Source organism: Gracilinanus agilis, chromosome 3 (assembly GCF_016433145.1).
Source record: "Gracilinanus agilis isolate LMUSP501 chromosome 3, AgileGrace, whole genome shotgun sequence".
In the NCBI taxonomy this organism is placed as follows: Eukaryota; Metazoa; Chordata; class Mammalia; order Didelphimorphia; family Didelphidae; genus Gracilinanus; species Gracilinanus agilis.
Window position 1 is genome coordinate 119,961,431 of NC_058132.1, and position 21,995 is coordinate 119,983,425.

Here is a 21,995-nt window from a genome sequence, read left to right on the forward strand (position 1 = left end):
ACTTTTTGTTGAAACTACTTTTAGCTACATGATTTGTTTCTAGTAGTTTTTAAAGGGAAAGTTGTACAAATCAGACTAGCAGTATATTAATAGCAGAACTGTTGCAACTTTTGTGGCCCCATGGGGGCTCCAAAATGAGATTATTTTACCTTTGAAATATACCAACCACTTTGAGATGTACCAATTGATAATTCAATCTATGCTTACAAATAAATTTCATCAGAAGTAAAACATATCTTTGTTAGTACAAAGATGAAATGTTTTCATGTCTGTTTGAATATAAAATTGAAAAACATGTTATTTTCTATTAAGCCAGAAGTCATTTAGAAAATATGAAAGAGTCTACTTTGGAGAATTTATTGTAATTTTTATTATCAACTAAATAGAAACAGTCCACATTGATATAGAAGTGACATTGACTTTTCATGGTTTCTAGTTAGAGTTGTTAAAAGGTATGTATTTGCCTTGAACAAATAACAAATATGAACAGATAACCTAGATTCAAGAGGCAAGTTCTCTAACATTTGCCAAATTATGGGGAAAAAAATTACTTCCCTTTTCTGTAACATTTGGGTTATATTACCTACACTACCTACTGCACAGGGTGATTGTCAAGAAAACATTTTGTAAACCTTAAAATGCTTATATAAGAGATGTGAACCTTTTTTTGTAGTGAAATGTAGTACATTCAACAAATGAAGAGTAACTTTGATCTGGACTTGAAAATTACCTTTTCTCTTTCATTAGTAAAGAAAAGAAATGTATTTGGAGGTCCTTACTTTTTTCAAGAGTATGTATGGTTTTTTAAAAATTCCATAGTATTGGTAACTAAATATTGTCTTATCTGTCACTGGAAAGGAAGAAATTAATCAAAATAAAAACAAGAATAGAAATCTTTAGAGGCAAAATAATCAAATACTCTGGCATTATGTGTGGTGAAATTAAAGGCAGAATGTTTTCATTTCCCAAAGTCACCCAGATGTGATTTAATTTGTAATGACCAACCTTCCTGTCTTGCTTTGTACATTTCTTTCCTTAAGGTTAGCTGGTAGAGCCACAGAGAAAACCTGTTCCTAGACTCCAAAGTTGGCCTTTTCTTCAGTCATAAAAGAACACTTGGGAGTAGTATTGCCTAGAACTGGGGTCATATCTGAATAGTGACTAATATCCTCATCAAGACCAATTCCTTATCTGTGACCATAACTGTATTAGTAAGAATGCTATCTGGCTCCTCAACTAAGTATAGCCGGGAAGTATGTTTTCATTCCCTAATGCCTCATGCTGTCAATATTAACTCTCTCACCCCACCCCCAATAATATTTTATCTTACCATTTTCTCCTGGCTGGCATAATCCCTTTCTGAGTGAACTGCTTCTAGCTATACCAACCTAAGAGCACAGTTATTCCAATAGAGAAACTGATGATTAAGCAACTGCTAGCAACAGGAACATTTGCAGAAAAAAACAATCAAAAGAAACTTCTGTACAGATTAGTTTTCATGCCATATTCCTAACTTTTCTCCATTGTCCAAAAAGAAAGAGTTCTTTTAAATGAAGCAAAAAGATTAAAGTAACATTGTAATGTTCTAGCTATACAGTGTGTATTCTAAACTTCCATTTCTGTCCTCAAGTTGTTCTCAACCACTACCACCATTGTCCTTAACAGAGAACTTTGGCTCTTACTTAATAAGAAAAACTGAAGTCATCTGTTATGAGTTATCTCTTCTCCTCAGTCATGTAGTTCAAATTGTCAGAATTTTCCACATTTTTCTTCCTTTGTTTCTGTCCTCTTGCCAAAGCTAACCCTTCAATTTTTGCTTATGATCCCATTCTCTCTATCTCTGTTGACATACTTGATTGCATCAATCTTCTTCACTCCCTCTCTGATCTTTAATTTCCCTTTATCCATTGGTTTTCTCCAATTGCACTGTGAACTGTCTGAGAACAAGGACTTGTTTGCCTTTCTTTATATCCCTAATGCTTAAGAAAGTGCACAGATGCGGTGCATAAATACTTTTTGGCTGACTGACTCTTTACCTGATGTCCACAAACATACCTAGATGTCCTCCGTTCTCAAAAAACTTGAACTAGACAGCTATCCTCTCAAACCATCATCCTATATTTCTACTCTTCCAGTCATACTTCTCAAAAAGCTCATCTGCCTTAACTACATCCCCCCTAACTTCTCAACCCTTTACCATCTTTATTTTCTACCACTAAATTAAAAGTGTTGTTCTCATTAAAAACTGGCTTACTTGCCTCTCTTCCTTACACAATGTCTCTTCATAGGCTCTCTCACACCTGGAAGGTCTTCCTTCTTACCTCCTCCTCTTGGAATTCTTAATTTCATTCAAGGCTAGTCAAGAACCATTTTCCACATAAGATCTTAACTAATCCGTCCCATTTCTTAACATGTACTCCAGCCCAAATTTTAGGGACTTGTTCTACATGTAGTTTATTCCCCACCATAGAGTATAAGCTCCTTGACAAGATGAATTTTTCCCTTGAATCTTTATATGCCTTCAGTACCTAGCACACTTACAATAATTTTTTTAAATGAATGCACAATAGATTGAAAGAAAATGTTAGTGTTAAACTTGGAAGAAAATTATGGTAAGGTGAAGGTGTGTTTGGAGCTAAAGAAGCCCAAATACCCAAGTAAATCTCTAAGACCCAGTGATAAAGGAATCCAAATGGAAACAGTAACTCTTCCATCCAGCCCTAGACTGCAAAAAAAAGATTACCAGAATTCTGTTTAAGTTTTGAGACAGCCAGAATAAACTGGGAGGAAAAGCACGCAAAGCAGACTGTTCCCATAGCAAGAGATAAGACTAAATCAGCACCTTAACCCCAGATTCTGAGGAGATATCAACTGTAAACTCATGGTCTGTCCCAGACCTGCATAAGACAAGGCCAAACAAACACCTAAGCAGCCCAGCCTTAACCACAACAGAAGAAAAAAACAAACCAGTGCTTGGATAGGCTCAGTATGTAAGTAGCCCATGCCCAAGTTACAGAGGAACCACTAGTAGGAGAGAAAGCAAGAGTAGTACTTCAGAGGTGAAGTACCTCCTCACATCTTGCAAAGAGGCTATTACCATCACAATCAACATTTGGTTGAGGCCTGACAGGCTCATAGCAAGGGACAGAGCTAACTCTAGGTTAAGCTCTATGTAAGGAAGAGTTAGAAAATGAGCTTAAAGCTAAAAGCCTAAATTGAACTATCAGGAAACTTCAGCAAACCCAGGAATTCCTGCAGAAGGCAGAGCCAAGACTTCTACCACATCAAAAATCAGGCAAGGCCTGCCCACATCATCTATTAAGAGAGAAGGAAGTAGAGTCTGACCTAAACACAAAGCTCAGCCCAGAAACTTATGTTGAAGATATGAGTAAACAGAAGAAAATGCCAAACACAATGAATAAATACCTTGAACTCAAAGAAGCCTGAGAGAAATCTAGAGAAAATGAGTAATTCCACCAAAAGTCCAAAGTAGAGCCTTAGTAAAAAGAAACCAAAGAAGCTAAGAAAAAAGGAAATGATATATAAAATATAATGTTAAAGGAAGTGATAGCTAAGGAAGAAAGAATTGATTTGGGAAAACAACTGCTTGGAACAAATAATGATAAACTTTAGCCCAAAAAATTAACTACCTGAAAATTAGAATGGGTCAAACTGAGAGGGATGACTCCACGAGAAAATAACAAGAATAACATTATTAAAGATTTGTGAGCAGAGGATGGAAATGGGAGTTAATAGAAGAAAATGTGAGGTATCTAGTATTAAAAACAACCAGGTTAGGAAAATATCAAAGACAGTATAAAAATTAACCGAAAATCTCACTCTACCCTTCCACCCCACCCCTGAAAAAATGCTGCATACCTTAATTCAAGAAATCATTAACACTGCCTAGATCTTTTAAAACTAGAGGGCAAAGTGAAAAATCTATCCACTGAAAGCCCCTTCCCAAAAGCCCAGAATAAAGATATCCAGTAATGACATAACTCAAATTAATAACAAAGAAAACATCCTAAAAAACAGCCCAAAAAAGAGAAGTAGAGAATATTAAGAACAACAATCAAGATCATACATAAATAACTTGGCAACTGCTACTTCTAAGAATTAATAAGTTTAGAAAACCAATATTTCCAAAAGAAAAAAAACTAAAGCCTTACCACCAAGAATAACCTGTCTGACAAAGCTGAGCATAATCTTAGAGAGAGAAATGGAATTTTAATGAGACGAGGAATTTCCAAATATTCCTGCTTAAAAGGTCAGAAATGATTAAAAAATTAAATGCAAACATAAAATTCAAGAAAATCAGTAGAAAAGTAAATAAATTTGATCAATTAGAGACTATATGAAAAATGTCTTCTCAGAACTCTAAAGTCTGAAGTCACAGAGAATATTTCAAAGGGCAGAGGATTTGGGGGTTGGTTTTGTTTTGTTTTAATGATTTTAGCAGAAGAAAATAAAGAGGGAAAGGGCAACATTCTGGGGAGGAAAGAAAGAGGAAGGGGACAAGACTTACAATCCCACATAATAGGGATTCATAAGCTATGAAAGCTATTCAGACATGAAGAAAGAAAGGAGATAATGGATATTTGCTGAACCTCACTTATCTCAACTAGACAAAGAATGAACAAAGTGAATTTGTTGTAGAAGCACATTAAGATCAAAAGGAAAATAGGGATAAGAAAGTGGAAGAGGTTAAGAGAGGAAGGACAGGATGAGTGACAAGAGTAGTCATAGGCAAAAACTAATATTAAAGAATATAAAGTGAATGAGAAGTTTAAAAAGAAAGAACAAAGAAAACCTTGTTATTGCAGGAAGGGCTAAGGAAAGGAAGAGGAAAACAATGGAAAATAAACAGACTATTTTGAGAGGGAGTTGAGGGGCAAAGAAATGTACATGAGGTCAGGATGGAGGCAAGTACACTACTAACAGTCTTCACTGAGTAGGCTGAACTCATTCAGAAAAGGAGAGGATAGCAGAACAGATTCAGAAAGCAGAATCCAAAATAATAATGTTTATAAGAAACACACTTGAAATATATATAAAGTTCAGATGAAGCTAAAACAAGGACCTCATTGTACTCCTTTTAGACCTAGACAAAATTAACCAGGAGAAAAACAAAAAAGAACATAACACCCTGGATAGAACTTTAGAAAACTTAGAGATAATAGATTTTTGATGATTACTTAAGACAAACAAAAGGAGTTTACGTATTTCTTAGCTGGGCATACTACCTTTGTGAAAATTTACCATTTTTGGAGGCCATAAAAACCCTGACAAATGCAGAAAGGAGAAATCGTAAACATCTCCTTTACTGAACATATTTCAGTAAAAATTTTTTGTTTTAATAAGGGAACTTTTAAAGAAAAGATTACAGTTTAACTGGAGATCAATTTAATCTTAAAGAACAAATTGGAGAATTTTGTGCAAAGTTTAAGTACTGTAAACGCTGACTATTGGTATTATTATGAAAGGCATTTTCTAATATTAAAAAGGAAAATGGAAAAATTGGCATAAATTATCTTGCCTATCTATATAGGAGCAAAACTTAGATGTGGTAGATGAATATTTACAAAAATATAAAACACCAAGATTAACAGAAAAAATAGATAATTTAAAATAACATTAATGTTAAAAAAGGAAACTGCACAAGACCAGTCATCTCCCCGGGGGAAAAGTTCTAGAACCAGGTAGATTTACAGATAAGTTTTATCAGACATTCCAATAATCTAATCATTATAAAAGTTGTTAGCAAAAGTAGCAAAAGGAAATAAAAAATAATTTCTCCAAACTATAAATAAGTTACGGTTTTAATGCTTAAACCAAGGAAAGAGAAAGAAAACCATAGACCAATCTCCCTGATGAACTTGGATGCAAAATAAGTTTTAAAGAGTTGGAGTTTTTCCCCCTCAGCTGACAGGAAGGAAAAGGAGAAGGTAGCAATATAGTTGACTGAAAGAAAAAAGAAAGGGAGAGAGAAGGTCATTCATTGAAGCATTTTTTTTTAACACGCACAGAGGAGAACAGAAAAGAAAGGCCAGAAGAAAACATGGGCAAGCAGAACAGTTTGGAAGTTACATTTTAAATCTATTAGTATTCTTGAAAGGAAAAAGCAATCCTTATCTGATAGTGATTTGTTTTTTCATCCACAGTCCTCTTTTTCTGTTCAGCTTTGTATTTGAAAATGCTCTTTGATCTAAATTTTAAGTTCAGAATGAAAAAACATTCAAGTAAATTTAAAGGCAAAAGTAATCAGTTAAAACTTAGCAAAGTGAAAAGTTAACTGATTTATTTCTTGAGAAAACCCAGGAAATTATACGTAAGAAGTATTATACTTAAGAAAGTATGTCAGAATAAATCAGCATAAAATTGTTAATTAAAAAAAAATTATTTGCCTCTATCGTTTTTCTTTAGTATATCTCCAGGTAAGACTTAGTATAAAAGAAGTTGAGCAAAAAATACAGCCATTAATCTATCCTTTTTTTTGGAACCTTCAGAAAGAAATTCCTTTATAGGACATACCTTGGGGTATAGAGAGGCTCTTGGGGCCTGACAAACACAAACCTGTTACTTTTTTCTGTTTCATTCTACTTCCGTTTTTTCTAATATTTATTTACTTTTGTCATCTGACTCATATTACATACCACACATATTTTTCATAAACAGTTAAGGTAAAGTTTCCTCCAGAGGAAAAAGTCAGTAGGTAATCACTTTCCAGAGTTACTTCTGTATGAGTTTTACATAAGAATTACTTGAATCTCTTTGTGGCAATTTTAGTAGTACTTCAAATTAGAAATGTTTTTTTGCATGTTTTGATATAGCTAATGTTCAAAATGTATTTCAAATTGTTAAAGCCTTCAGTTAAAATAATATATGTGTGTGTATACATATAATGTTGAAATATTTTTGTAACCCATTTAGGTCCTGCTCAGGTTCCAATGATGTCCCCAAATGGTTCAGTGCCTCCTATTTATGTGCCTCCTGGATATGCCCCACAGGTATGGACATTATGTGAACTTTGCTTTAACTTTGGGATTATTGAAAAAGATATTCATGTAATAAATCATGCCTCCTATTACCTACATACATGACACTTGGAAATGTCACTTACTGTCCTTGGACCTTATTTTAGATTACTTGACCCCTAAGATTCCTTCCAACTCTGAATCTATAATTTTGGATTCCATTCATTCATTTACACTATTTTATAAAACTTAACCCATTGTGTCCAGTTGTTATAAATGTATATGTTTTTAAATGTGTTTTTTGATTTTAAAGTTTGGGAAGAAGATAAATGTGAATTTCAAATATTGTGTTATAATCCTTAATAATTGAACAAAATTCACATCCAATGTTCATTTGTTCTCCATTGTCTCCATGCAATTCAGTTACTAAACCATGTAGGGAAGAAGGATCTTTAGCCTTTCTTAGGCCATTTCAGTATTTCTTCATATTGGATGATTCTTATTTTTATTTATTTAATGTATTGTAGGGGAAAACTGAATATGCTTAAAATGGTCACTTATGTGATAAATCATTTAGCAATATTTTAAAGCATTAAGGTTTTTTCATAAATTACTCTATTTTGTTATCAAAGAGCTAAAATGTGGTTGCCAAGAATATTTCTGACTGAAATTTTAAGTAACTTAGTCCTATTTTTTTAAAAATATTTTTCCATGTTTCCATGATTTATTTTCTTTCCCTCCTCTCTTCCTTCCCCCTTCCCAGAGCCGACAAGCAATTCCACTGGGTTGTACAAATGTTATCACTTGGTACCTATTTCCATATTATTCATTTTTGTTATAAAGCAATAATCCTATTATTTTTAACTCTAACTGATCTGTTCTTCCCACCAAAAAGTTTGTATTAGTTTCAAAGTATTGTTTCTTTAATAAAGCAAACACATTTTGATTATTTTTATTATATTTTTGTTGTAATTATAATTTCATTGTAATTATAATGAGAAAATTTTAAGTTGTTTTAAAAAAGGCTCAAAACTTTCACACTCATTTGTTTTTCTAACCATAAGATTCTGTATTTTTGAAGATTGCCCCAAATTACTAATAGCAAAAGAAATGCAAATAGTTTCTCCTTGTTCCCAGCAATTTGGCAACAGTAACAAAAAATAGAAATAGTCAATTTGTTGTGGTGGTCGTGGTCAGGCTTCAGGAAGACAGGTATACTGATAACACCATTTTTTTTTAAACATTAGTACTCTCCTGGTGGAGCTCTTAATTGGTCCAACTATTCTGGAAGACAGTTTGGAATTATGTAATAATAGTAATTAAAATGTTTATATCCTTTGCCTCAGAGACCCCACTACTGATATAGCTCAAAGAGGACAAAGAGACGAAAGAAGCCTTATATATATCAAAAATTTTACAGCAGCATTTTTTGTAGTAGCAAAAAAAATTTTTTAATGAGTGCCCAATAATTGGTTGAACAAGTTTTACTATGTAAATATAATGAAATATTATTGCCCTATTCCGATTCCAAAAATGCAATTCCAAAAAATGAGAATAGATAGGCTTGTGTGAATTGGTGAGAAATGATAAGAGAAGTAAAAAGAAACAAGGGGGGAAAACTACTGTCACAGTGATTATAATCATATATCTTCAAAAAAAAAACCTAAAATGAAGATTATGTAATTCTAATTACCACTCTTGGCACCCCAAAGAAGAGAGGGGAAAACCATCCCCCTTTCTCTTTGAAGATGTGGTAGGACCACAAATGCAAAGATTTCACTGTCCATTAGTTTTCCTGACAATACATCAAGAAATGTCTATGGAGCACAAAAGGCATCAATAAAACATTAATTAAAAATAAGATAATAAAATGAAATTATCATTTTAAAACTTGTCCTCTTATATCTAGATTTTAAAGCTATGGAAAGATTATATAGTCCCAGTTGGAAGGGACCTCTGAGATGTTCTAGTCCAAACCTTAACCAAAAACTCAACAAGTAGTAAGTCATCTAACTTGACTCTGAGAGGGAGAAGAAATACAGAAGATAATAGTTTGAAGGGATGCTAAAGCTAAATATAGGGGAATATTTTGTCCCCCTTTTTTTTCAGGATGAATGGGGTTTCGATGTATTAGTAGGAAATAAAATGAGAGTTTGAAAATTGGTAAGAGTAGGAGTGATTTAAAATGACAAGCCTCTAGAGGAAACTGGAAAAAGTAGGATTAAGGTGATAACTAGGAGTGTTGTTGGCCCAGAGAAAAGCTAGCTCATTGTTTGAGCCTGGAATACAAGTGAAAAAGATTTAAGATTCTACATTTATTCTGTCCATCCCTTTATCTCCACTTCCACCTGTGACCCTAATTCTGACCTTCAGCATTTCTAGCCTATTTACAACAGCCTTCTAATTAGTCTTCCTGATTCCAGTCTTTCCCCTTTCCAATCCTTCCTCTAGAGTGCCAGAGTGATGCCTATAAAAAAGTTCTTGTCTCAAGTATCAAATAAATGTATTTTATCTTTCCAGATTTCATTCAAATCATGCCCTAGCATGCATTATAGATTATAGTCAAATAAGTCTGCTAGATTCTATCTCCTGTTTTTTTGCATTTGAATCTGCCCTTCATGCCTAAAAACCACTTCCTACTCACTTATACCTCTTAAAATCCAAGAAAATAAAACTCAAGAATCACTAACTTTTCCATTAGAAAGTAGTAAGTTCTTCAAAGATATCTACTGTTTAGTTTTTTATCTTTATATCCCTAACACCTAATACAATATCTGGCATATAATAGGTACTTAAAAATTACTTGTAGAGGGCAGCTGGGTGACTCAGTGGATTGAGAGCCAGGTCTCCCAGAGATCCTGAGTTCAATGTGGTCTCAAGATACTTCTTAGCTGGGTGACCCTGGGCAAGTCACTTATCTCTCCTACTGCCTAGCCGTTACTGCTCTTCTTCTGCCTTAGAAAAGGCAGAAGGTAAGGGTTTAAAAAAATAATAATAAATTTTAAATTATTACTTGTAGCCTGATTATATTGTGTGGTTTTTTTCCCCTTCTTCCTTGTGACTGATTTGAATCAGTCTTGAAAGTGAAAGGTTGGAGGCACCAAGTGAGGTGATTATTGAGGAAAACTATAAAATTCAAGGTCAAGCAAAAACATAGTCATTCTTTCTGGATCTTTTGAGTAGTATAAGTTTGATCACATAAAAAACAAAAAGCTTTGTTTGAAGCCTTTTATTTTTCTGTCACAATCATTTATGGAGCTCCCACCATCTCCTCAACAGAGGAAAAAAAGTTAGTATTCCACCTCCTTTTGGGAAAGAAACATATTTGTTTCATTATCTATTCTCCAGGACCATGATTGTTGTTTTTCCAAATTCTCAGAGTTTGGCTTCCTTTTAGTTATATTCTCATTTACAGTATTTGTCTTTGTGGTTTATTTCAGTCTCCCTCCCTTAATGCATAGAACTCCCATGTTTCTCTGAATTCCTCACATTCATCAGTTTCTACTATATAGCATGTACTTAGTGCAGTATCTGGTAAATAGTAAGTGCTTAATAAATGACTGCATATTACCATTACATTATATTAATATTCTAAGTTTTATATCCATTCCTATATGAATAGACACCCACTTTGAAAATCGTTCTTTACTACCACAAAAAGTACTACTCTGAATATTACTATTTCCGTTGGACTCCTCTAATATTCTGAATGTGTGTGTGTGTGTGTCACACTCATTAAATCTTGTTTAGCTACCAAACTATCATTCTTACAAAAACCACCTTAGTGGACTTTGCCTGTAAACACTACGTTTACCCTCTGCACTCATAGCCTTTTATTGTGTGTACACTCTGCAATTTGATCTTATCTTATCTGTTAGCAAGAAGCAACTTTCTGTTCCTTGATCATGTTTATACTTCATATAGGATAAATGAATTCCTAGGAAGGAAGCTGTATTTTTGTTATGCTACTCCTGTTACGGCAAGGCATAGTGAAAGTCTCCAGGAAGTTTTTGCTTCTGAAAAAATTTACCTCCAAATTTAGATTCAAGAAAATTTTGGTTGAGTACCATGCTGTGATTATGATTTTATTTAGTGAAGAAATTTGCAGGAAAAAATCTTGAGGAAAACATAATTGGCCAAGAATACCGCCTTTAAAAATGTTTACCATATTCCATCTCTTTTATGAAGCATATCAATGTTTGAGTCTGTGACTCCTACATGTACTTTAAACTTATTTAGGATTGATTATTGAATGAGCTCCTTGTACAGCTCTAGCCATCACTTTAGGTAATTGGCTCATCTTTCTCCTTGTAATCATGTTTGTGTATGACATAGAATTTTTATCTCAATATCATCTTTTCCTTCATGAGCTGATTTTTTTAAACTTATAGATTCTTAAACTATGAGATTTTTTTATCTTTTTAATAATTTTATGATTTTTTTAAATCTTCTTTTCCTAAGCCCATGGCATATATCTGACCAAGTTGCCCAGCTATTTACATAACTGTTCCCATGACTTCTGTTACTACTAGCATCAAATAAAAACTGTTATTTAAAACTCTTCAAGTTTGATTCCAACCTAGCTTTTCAAGTGGATCTCACATTCTACTTTCTAGTTAAGCTGTCCTATTATTCTGTTCTTCACATATAACATTCCATGTCTTATAGATCACAACTAAAATACTCTGCTTTCCTATCTCCTAGAATCCCTAATTTCTTTTAAAGCTCCTCTTAAAAACCATCTCCCGGGTGAAGCCTTTTTTATTACATCTCCCCAGCCCCAAACTCTGTTTTCTAGAAGCATCCTTATATGTGTTACTTAAAAGTTAAAAATTGTAAATATATAAGTTCCTGTACAGTAGGAACTGCCTCATTTTTGTCTTTGTATCCTTAGTTCCTATTATAGTGCCTTGCTCTTAATTAATATTTGTTGATGAATGAATCTTGGAATCATTGCCACATGAAGCAAGTATTTAATAATTTTTATGACCATACTGTGGACATTTTTCTTTAATCTTTAGCTTTTCAAATTCTTATTTTCTACCATAACACACTTTCAAAGCACATATTCAGGTCTTGAGGAATAAATTTTAACCGAATGCTAATCCCTTTTCTTTCCCTGGGACTTATAGGTTATTGAAGACAATGGTGTTCGAAGGGTGGTTGTGGTTCCCCAGGCACCAGAGTTTCATCCTGGTGGTCATGCAGTGATACACAGACCACCCCATCCTCCTCTTCCTGGCTTCATTCCTCTTCCAGCTATGATGCCTCCTCCACCACGTCATATATACTCACCAGTATCAGGAACTGGAGATATGGCAACACAGTATATACCACAGTATCATCCTTCCCAGGTATATGGAGATCTAGGTAAGTATAAACTTGAAAGTTAACAAAAACTCCTTTTAAAAGTACCCTCTCACTGATGAATACTCGTGCCATTTCTTCATTATCTACAATTGGAAATTATTTTGTTACATAGTTACCAATACAATCCATCAATAGGTGTATATATATTGAATATGACATATAAAACACTTTGTAAGCCTGAAAGTGCTATCAACTATCATAATTATTTTCATTATGACTATTACTTTGAGCTCAGCACTGTGAGGATGCTCATAAAAATACTTCACTCAAGGAGGTATGAAGATGTGACTAATACAGATGAAAGGTAGTTAATAAGGCATATTTGGATTCAAAGGACCAGGTTTCATATCCCATTTTTGCCACTGTCTGTGTAATCTTGGTCACCTATTTTCTTCATGAAAAATAGAGGATTACATTTGAGGACTACCAGGCTAGTCATCTCTACTTCATATAAAGAAGTAAAATTTCTTTATGAAGAACTATTGAAAAAAACACTCAAGTTTAATTCTAATTCATTAAGTATTTAAGCACTTAAAATTGATATTGTCCCTGTCCTCAAGGAGCTTATATTCTATGGAGTTTCTTTCATATTGTTACACTACAGTGGTACTTAGAAAGATGAAAAAGATGAACACATTTTAAAATATTATGTTCTTGTATAGTCTTCTTTAGCCAAAAAGAAATTCCGTTTATCTTTACCCATGTCCTCTTGTCTCATCTCCTCTTTACAACCAAACTTCTCGGGTTGGGGGATCAGTATTTGTCATCTCCACTTGCTTTTTAACCAAAGCCTTCTGTCCTTTGAAATCTGACTTCTTACACAATCACTCTTTTGAAACAGTTGAAGAATGCCCTTCATGATTTCTTTTTTGCCAAATCCAGTGCCTTTTCTAGTCCTTCTTAACCTCTGCATTTTATTTGATACTGACAACCTCCTTTGAGTTCCCAGATAATGTACTCTAAAAATTTCTTATTCTCCTTCTCAGATTACTCCTCTATCTCAGATGCTAGATCCCCTTCCCACTCTCAGACCCTAAATATGGGGACCCCCCCACCGAGACTTTGCTCTCTTCATACTATTTTGCTACGCCCACTTCCGTTTCCATTTAACACCTCTGTGTTGTAACCACCAAATTAAAATCTCTGCTTGTTTGTTACCTCTCCTCATAATTCCAGACCCACTGTTTTGTTTGTGAGGTATTTTTACCTGTTTTTCCCACTGTCACCTCACACATCCAACACTGAACTCTCAATTTAAACTCTGCCACCTTTTTTGTAATTGAACCCATACACTCAGATATGCGGACTTGAACTTTCAAAATCATATTTCTTTCCTCTTTCTCTCCTTCTACAACCAATCATTTGTGAATCCTTTTGATTTTTATCTCTAATAATAGGTCTTAGACATTTTATTTATAATTACATTTTGTGATATGACTTTTATTCACATATCTTTGGGGCATCTAATAAAATTTTGTGACTTTTCATTCTTTCATAAGCATTTTTAATGTTATCTAATTTTTTTATTGTTTCTAGATTCACTTTCTACACATGGTAGATCTAACTTTAGAGACGAAAGATCTAGTAAAACTTATGAGCGTTTACAGAAGAAATTAAAAGATCGACAGGGATCACAAAAAGATAAATTGAGTAGCCCACCATCATCACCTCACAAATGTCCTTCTCCCACAAATGAACATAATGGACTTATAAAAGGACATAATGTGAGTGGCTTAAACACAGGATCAGCAAAGAATAAAGCGGGAAAAGGGAAAGTTGTCTCACAAATGGACACAGAAATAGAAGGTAATTTAAATATCTCATTATTTTCCTATTGCTATTAAATCTTTTTCCATCCTTTTTTTTATTTAACCTGTTATTTTTCCCTATTGATCCTCATTTTAACAATGTACAATAGCAAAGTAAATTGACAGGTTAGAAACTCAGTACATCAGAGTTTTGAAAATGCTTAATATCATCTTATTTGACTATGGTATAAGTAGGAAAGCTTCACATGGTCTCCCTCAAAAGGCCTTTTCTGCCTATCCAGAAGAAATTTCTGAGTGAAAAATCACAGATAGGAGTAATCAAAATTCCGTATTCTCTTAATTCAAAATCCTTTTACACCATTAATCTTGATTTCATTTTTTATCTTTCTCCTGACTATTCTTTTTTCTGCCCATAATAATCTTCTGACCAACTCGTTTATATCCATTTTCATTCCTCACTATTCTTTGGTATGTTCTACTGCTAATACACTTGGAGAAATATTTTCTTCCAAACTTAATCTGTTCCCTCCCTCCCCTTTATTTTTCCTCCCTAAGTTCTTCTTATGTCACCTTCCCCAAACAAGTAGGAGGAAGATAATGGCTTTCTTCCCATACCCACTACTCTACTTTTTATTCCCTTTGAAGGAAATTCTGAGCACTAATCCATGCATATTACTTTATATTGTATAAGTAGTAAAAGAGTAAACTAAAGCTCTTTATATATGCTCTGAACTCAAGGATTTTTGACCCCTTTATTTTGGTTATTTGTTTATAAGCTTCTGGTCTTGACTATTTTGTGACTTGTAAAGTTCTTTTTCTAAATAATCTAGATATTCTTCTTCCTAACGTTTGATTCTTTTTGAGATATTTACTAATTACTTGCAAAATGCAGGAAATTATTTGATGCAGAAGACATAAGGATGAAATAAGACAAACTTCAGTAATTTTGTTTTCAAAATAAGAACTAGCATTTATATGGAATAACAAAATATATTTCTGTCTTTAAGATGTTGAAAGTTAAAATTTAATTGAGGTGGTATTTTGTTGAATCAACCCCAAAATCAATAGCAAAAATTATCTATAAAAGTCATGCGAAACATGGCATATAAGAATTTTTATAACTCCCTGTTACCTAAGGAATAAAATATGTCCTCTTTTTAAATCCTCCACAATATTATGTACAACTATCTCTAAGTAATTCATATTATATACCCTTTGCATACTATAAATTACGATCCAAATAGAATACAAGCTGTTCCAGTTTTGTCCTACATTGACATGTATTTTTTTTAATTTCTTTTTTAAAATTTGAATTCCAAATTCCTTCTCTTCTTCCGCTTTCCCCATGCACTACCAAGGCAAGCAATATGATGTCAATTACATTTGTGAAATCATGCAAAACATATATCCCACATTAGCCATTCCCCCCAAAGGCAAGAAAAATAAAGTGTGAAAATTATACTCAATTTTCCCTCAGAGATCACCAATTCTCTCTCTAGAGGTAGAAAGCATTTTTTCATCATGAAGCCTTTGGAATTGTCTTGCATCATTGGACTGAATAGGTAGCTAAGTTCTTCATAGCCGTTCACTGTTAAACATTGCTGTTATTGGGCACAGTGTTCTCCTGGGTTTTTTCACTTCATTTTGCGTCTTTTCAAATAGGTCTTGTCGTGTTTTTTCTAAAACTACTCTCTCATAATTTTATATGGAAAAATAGGAAAGAAAAGGGTAAAGGATTTCTATTTATCCTCTACATGTAAATCCTTTACCTTTTTCTTGAATCTCTTTAGGATATACACACATGTTTTCAGTTATGTAAATTGGGACTGTGTCACTTTTATCTTACATAGCACCCAGAAGAGTATCATGTGAACATTCAGGCATGTAATTCTGTTTGACCATGATAATTTAGAAATAGAAACTACTACCCTTTTTATAATTCTTATACAAATGTATTTTATTTTATCTTATTTTATTTATTTTTAGAAAAATTTTCCATGGTTACATGATTAATGTTTTTACTTTCCCCTTCACCCTCTCAAACTCTCCCCCTGCCCCCATAGCTAACACACATTTCCACTGGTTTTAACATGTGTCATCAATCAAAACTTATTTACATATTATTGATAGTTGCATTGGTGTGGTCCTTTTGGGTCTACATCCCCAATCATGTCCTCATTAACCCAAGTGTTCAACTAGTTGTTTTTCTTCTGTGTTTCCTCTCCTGTAGTTCTTCCTCTGAATGTGCGTATCCTTCTTTTCCATAAATCCCTCAGAATTGTCCTGGGTCACTGCATTGCTGCTAGTACAGAAGTCCATTACATTCGATTTTACCACAGTGTATCAGTCTCTGTGTACAACGTTCTTCTGGCTCTGCTCCTTTCACTCTGCATCAGTTCCTGGAGGTCTTTCCAGTTCACATGGAATTTTTCCAGTTTATTATTCCTTTGAGCACAATAGTATTCCATCACCAACACATACCACAATTTCTTCAGACATACCCCTAATGAAGGACATACCCTCGCTTTCCATTTTTTTGCCACCACAAAGAGCGCAGCTATAAATATTTTTGTACAAGTCTGTTTATCTATGATCTCTTTGGAGTACAAACCTAGCAATGCTATGGCTAGATCAAAGGGCAGGCATTCTTTTATTGCTCTTTGGGCATAATTCCAAATTGCCATCGAGAATGCTTGGATCAGTTCACAACTCCACCAGCAGTGCATTAATGTCCCAATTTTGCCACATCCCCTCCAACATTCATTACTCTCACCGCTATCATTTTAGCCAATCTGCTAGGTGTGAGGTGATGCCTCAGAGTTGTTTTGTTTTGCATTTCTCTAATTATTAGAGATTTAGAACGCTTTCTCATGTGCTTATTGATAGTTTTGATTTCTTTATCTGAAAATTGCCTATTCATGTCCCTTGTCCATTTATCAATTGGGGAATGGCTTGATTTTTTTATACAATTGATTTAGTTCCTTGTATATTTGAGTAAAAGATTTTTTTCCCAGTTTCCCTTCTGATTTTGGTTGCATTGTTTTTGTTTGTACAAAACCTTTTTAATTTAATATAATCAAAATCATTTATTTTACATTTTGTAATTTTTTCTAACTCTTGCTTGGTTTTAAAATCTTTCCTTTCCCAGAGGTCTGACAAGTATACTTTTCTGTGTTCACTTAATTTACTTACAGTTTCTTTCTTTATATTCAAGTCTTTCGTGGCAAACAAATGCAAAAAAGCAGAAATAATAAATGTAACCTCAGATCATAATGCAGTAAAAATAGTTATTAGTAAGAATACATGGAGAGGCAAACCAAAAAATAATTGGAAATTAAATAATATGATTCTCCAAAATAATTTAGTGAAAGAACAAATCATAGAAACAGTAATTTCATTGAAGACAATGACAATGATGAGACATCTTACCCAAACCTATGGGATGCAGCCAAAGCAGTTCTAAGGGGAAAATTTATATCACTGAGTACATATATTAACAAATTAGGGAGGGCAGAGATTAATGAATTAGGCGTGCAACTTAAAAAACTAGAAAATGAACAAATTAAAAATCCTCAGATGAAAACTAAATTAGAAATACTAAAAATCAAAGGAGAAATTAATAAAATCGAAAGTAAAAGAACTATTGAATTAATAATAAATAAGACTAGAAGCTGGTATTTTGAAAAAACAGATAAAATAGACAAAATACTGGCAAATATAATAAAAAAAAGAAAAGAAAACCAAATTAACAGTACCAAAGATGAAAAGGGAGACCTCACCTCTAATGAAGAGGAAATTAAGGCACTCATTAAAAACTATTTTGCCCAAATATATGGCAATAAATATAGCAATCTAGTTGCCATGGATGAATATTTACAAAAATACAAATTGTCTAGATTAACAGCAGAAGAAATAAAATACTTAAATAATCCAATATCAGAAAAAGAAATTGAACAAGCCATCCTAAGAAAAAATCCCCAGAGCCTGATGGATTCACAAGTGAATTCTATCAAACATTCAAAGAACAATTAATCCCAATACTACACTAATTATTTGATATAATAAGCAAAGAAGGAGTCCTACCAAATTCCTTTTATGACACAAATATGGTACTGATTCCAAAACCAGGTAGATCAAAAACAGAGAAAATTACAGACCAATCTCCTTAATGAACATAGATGCAAAAATCTTAAATAGAATACTAGCAAAAAGACTCCAGCAAGTGATCAAGAGGGTTATCCATCATGATCAGGTGGGATTTATACCAGGAATGCAAGGATGGTTCAACATTAGGAAAATCATCCACATAATTGACCATATCAACAAGCAAACCAACAAAAACCACATGATTATTTCAATAGATGCTGAAAAAGCCTTTGACAAAATACAACACCCATTCCTGCTGAAACACTAGAAAGTATAGGAATAGGAGGTTCTTTCCTAAAAATAATAAACAGTATATATTTTAAACCATCAACAAACATCATATGCAATGGGGATAAATTAGAAGCCTTTCCACTAAGATCAGGTGTGAAACAAGGATGCCCATTATCACCTCTATTATTTAACATTGTACTAGAAACACTAGCAGTAGCAATTAGAGAAGAAAAAGAAATTGAAGGTATTAAAATAGGCAATGAGGAGACTAAGCTATCACTCTTTGCAGATGATATGATGGTCTACTTAAAAAGTCCTAGAGAATCAACTAAAAAGCTAGTAGAAATAATCAACAACTTTAGCAGAGTTGCAGGATACAAAATAAATGCACATAAATCATCAGCATTTCTATATATTTCCAACACATTAGAGCAGCAAGAGGTAGAAAGAGAAACACCATTTAAAATCACCCTAGATAATATAAAATACTTAGGAATCTATCTACCAAAACAAACACAGGAATTATACAAACACAACTACAAAACACTTTCCAAACAATTAAAACTAGATCTAAACAATTGGGAAAACATTGATTGCTCATGGGTAGGATGAGCTAACATAATAAAAATGACCATTCTACCCAAATTAATTTACTTATTTAGCGCCATACCTATCAAACTACCAAAAAACTTTTTTACTAAATTAGAAAAAACTATAACAAAGTTCATCTGGAATAACAAAAGATCAAGAATATCAAGGGAAATAATAAAAAAAATGTAAAGGAAGGTGGCCTAGCAGTACCAGATATTAAACCATACTATAAAGCAGCGGTCATAAAAACAATATGGTATTGGCTAAAAGACAGAAGGGAGGATCAGTGGAATAGACTCGGGGTAAGTGACGTCAGCAAAACAGTGTATGATAAGCCCAAAGAGCCCAATTTTGGGGACAAAAATCCACTATTTGACAAAAACTGCTGGGAAAATTGGAAAACAATATGGGAGAGATTAAGTTTATATCAACATTTCACATCCTACACCAAGATAAATTCAGAATGGGTGAAAGACTTGAATATATAGAAATGTATTTTAAATGCAACTACAAGACAATTTACATGATGGCTTTTAGCATTCATCATTATAGTAAAGCATTTTATCAATTATTTTATCCTTAAATGAGTTTGGAAAATTAACATTTCATGTTCTAATTTGTATCATATGTGCAAATAACTAAGTAATTTGGGACAAGGAAAGGGAAGTAAAAATAAACCAGCTTTTCTTATCTTTCCACCTCCTCAGTCTCATGCTTTGGCTTAAATTTGATTTTTTTTCCCACCATAAAACTCCAGAATCTCTCACATAAATAACCATAAACATTCTGTGGCTTAAAACCATCATAATGTTTTTCTTCATTAGTTCTGACATTGCTGATTTTGTATTCTTCTGAGGAACTACAAAGAGTCACTGAGTTATCCATCATATCAGTTTAGTTTCCAGAAATTTCAGTGGCTCCTCTTAATTATAGTGAAATGAATTATACTTATCTCTTTAGGAAAGAAATGGTTAAGGCTCTTTCATGGCCACATAATGAACATGAGTTAGAAGCAGAACTTGAACCTAGGTCTTCCTGACTCTAGGCATTCTATCCATTACGTCCAAGGTAGTAATGACTTATATTCAAGTCCTGTCTCTGACACATGCTTGCTTTATAATCCCTGAACAACTCACAAGAGCTCTGAGCAGCTCTCTAAGAATTAAGATGCAGAAAAGATGCCTACCTATTTAGTAGGTAGAGAGGGAGTTTATTATACAAATGAAGTCAGACATCCAAGTCATCATCCCTGTGGTTAAACATGTCATGCAAGTAGCCTCCCACTAGCTTCTCAGATAAATTAGGGACTTAGACTTCACACATGCAGTCTTCATTAAGCCATGTTACATAACATTTCACTAGTATAATTTTGATTGCCAATATTTTCACTTTTTATTCTTGAGAGATAATTTTTTACTTTTTGATAGTAAAAAATGAATGACTTTAAAGTTTTCAAGTTTATTTACTGCTTCAGAAATAACTTTAGAAGAGATATAACCATAGCAAAAGAATGCTAGCAAGTGGAAATTCAGGAGAAATAATTTGAATTTATAAATTTTGAGTATCAGTTGAAATCTTAAAAAGTCACATTTGTATCCATATATTTTCTTTAAACTATTATAAATTTTTATTTCCTTTTTTAAAGAAAAGGATGAAGAAACAAAAGCACTTGAAGCACTTCTTTCTAGCATTACCAAACCAGTGGTAAGTACCTGAGATATATTCTTCATATTTGAAGATCTTACCTTTTTATACATACAGACTGATAATGATTGTTATGCATAGGATGGATAGATAGATAGATAGATAGATAGATAGATAGATAGATAGATAGATAGATAGATAGATAGATAGATTGATTGATTCATGGTAATTTTATTCAGATATTACTTTTTTAAATAGCTATTAAGAGTAGGGCAGCTAAATGGCACAGTGGCTTGAGGGCCAGGCCTAGAGAGAAGAGGTCTTAGGTTCAAAAATGGCCACCAACACTGCCTAGCTGTGTGGTCCTGGGCAAGCCACTTAATTCCAATTGCCTAGCCCTTACCCTCTTCTGCTTTGAAATCAATATACTATATTGATTATAAGACAAAAGACATGTTTTTTAAGGCTATTAAGACATGAGTTACTCTATAAGATAGTACTATTAAAGAAATTCAGAAACTGTTACCTTAGAATTAATTCTAGACTAGTTGAAATGTAAACATTACAATTACATGTAAGCATTTAAGTTCCTACTCAATAGTACTACTTAATAGTACTACAGACACTGTGCTAAGCACTGAAGATACAAAGAAAGACAAAAGATATTTCCTGTTCTTGAGGAATTAAAAAATCTAATAAGAGAGACAATATGCAAGCAAATACATACAAAAAGCTCTGTATGCTAGTGGCTCTCTGTCACTTAAAGGATTAGATATGAAATACTCTTGTCATTCAGAATCCTTCATAAATTAGTCTCATTCCCCAGGATAAATTGAGGAAAGGTACTAATCTTAAGAAAGAGTGTCAAAGGCTTCTTTCATAAGGAGGGATTCTAGCTTGGAGATTGAAGGAAGCTAAGAGTCAGATGAGTTGGGACAAGTGTTCTAGGCTTAGAGTAGAGGATAGCCAGAGAAAGTACCCAAAAGCCAGAAGTGGAGGATCTTGTTTGAGAAACTTCCAGAAGGCCAGTATTACTAAATCAAAGAGTACAGTAGAGATTTCAGAAGGTTAGGATAGAGGTGCTACTTTATGAAGAACTTTGAATGCCTGAGTATTTCATATTTGACCCTAGACATGACAGAGAGCCACTGGAGTTTATTGAGTAGGGAGGTAATTTAGTTATACTTGCTTTAGGAAAATCATTTTTGCAGCTGAATGGAGGATAGATTGGAGCGAGGACAGATTTGTGACTGGTTGACCCACCAGC

The 21,995-nt window shown here is 33.4% G+C and overlaps 1 protein-coding gene across 1 annotated transcript in view; it reads left to right on the plus strand.

The window, feature by feature from the left end:
* FNDC3A (fibronectin type III domain containing 3A) overlaps positions 1-21,995 on the plus strand; it is a 169,044-nt gene that overhangs the window by 95,155 nt on the left and 51,894 nt on the right. The window contains exons 5-8 of the mRNA XM_044668236.1: positions 6,934-7,010; positions 12,110-12,347; positions 13,884-14,153; positions 20,730-20,788. Coding sequence (XP_044524171.1) covers positions 6,934-7,010; positions 12,110-12,347; positions 13,884-14,153; positions 20,730-20,788 — 644 coding nt within the window. The remainder of the gene's footprint in view (positions 1-6,933; positions 7,011-12,109; positions 12,348-13,883; positions 14,154-20,729; positions 20,789-21,995) is intronic.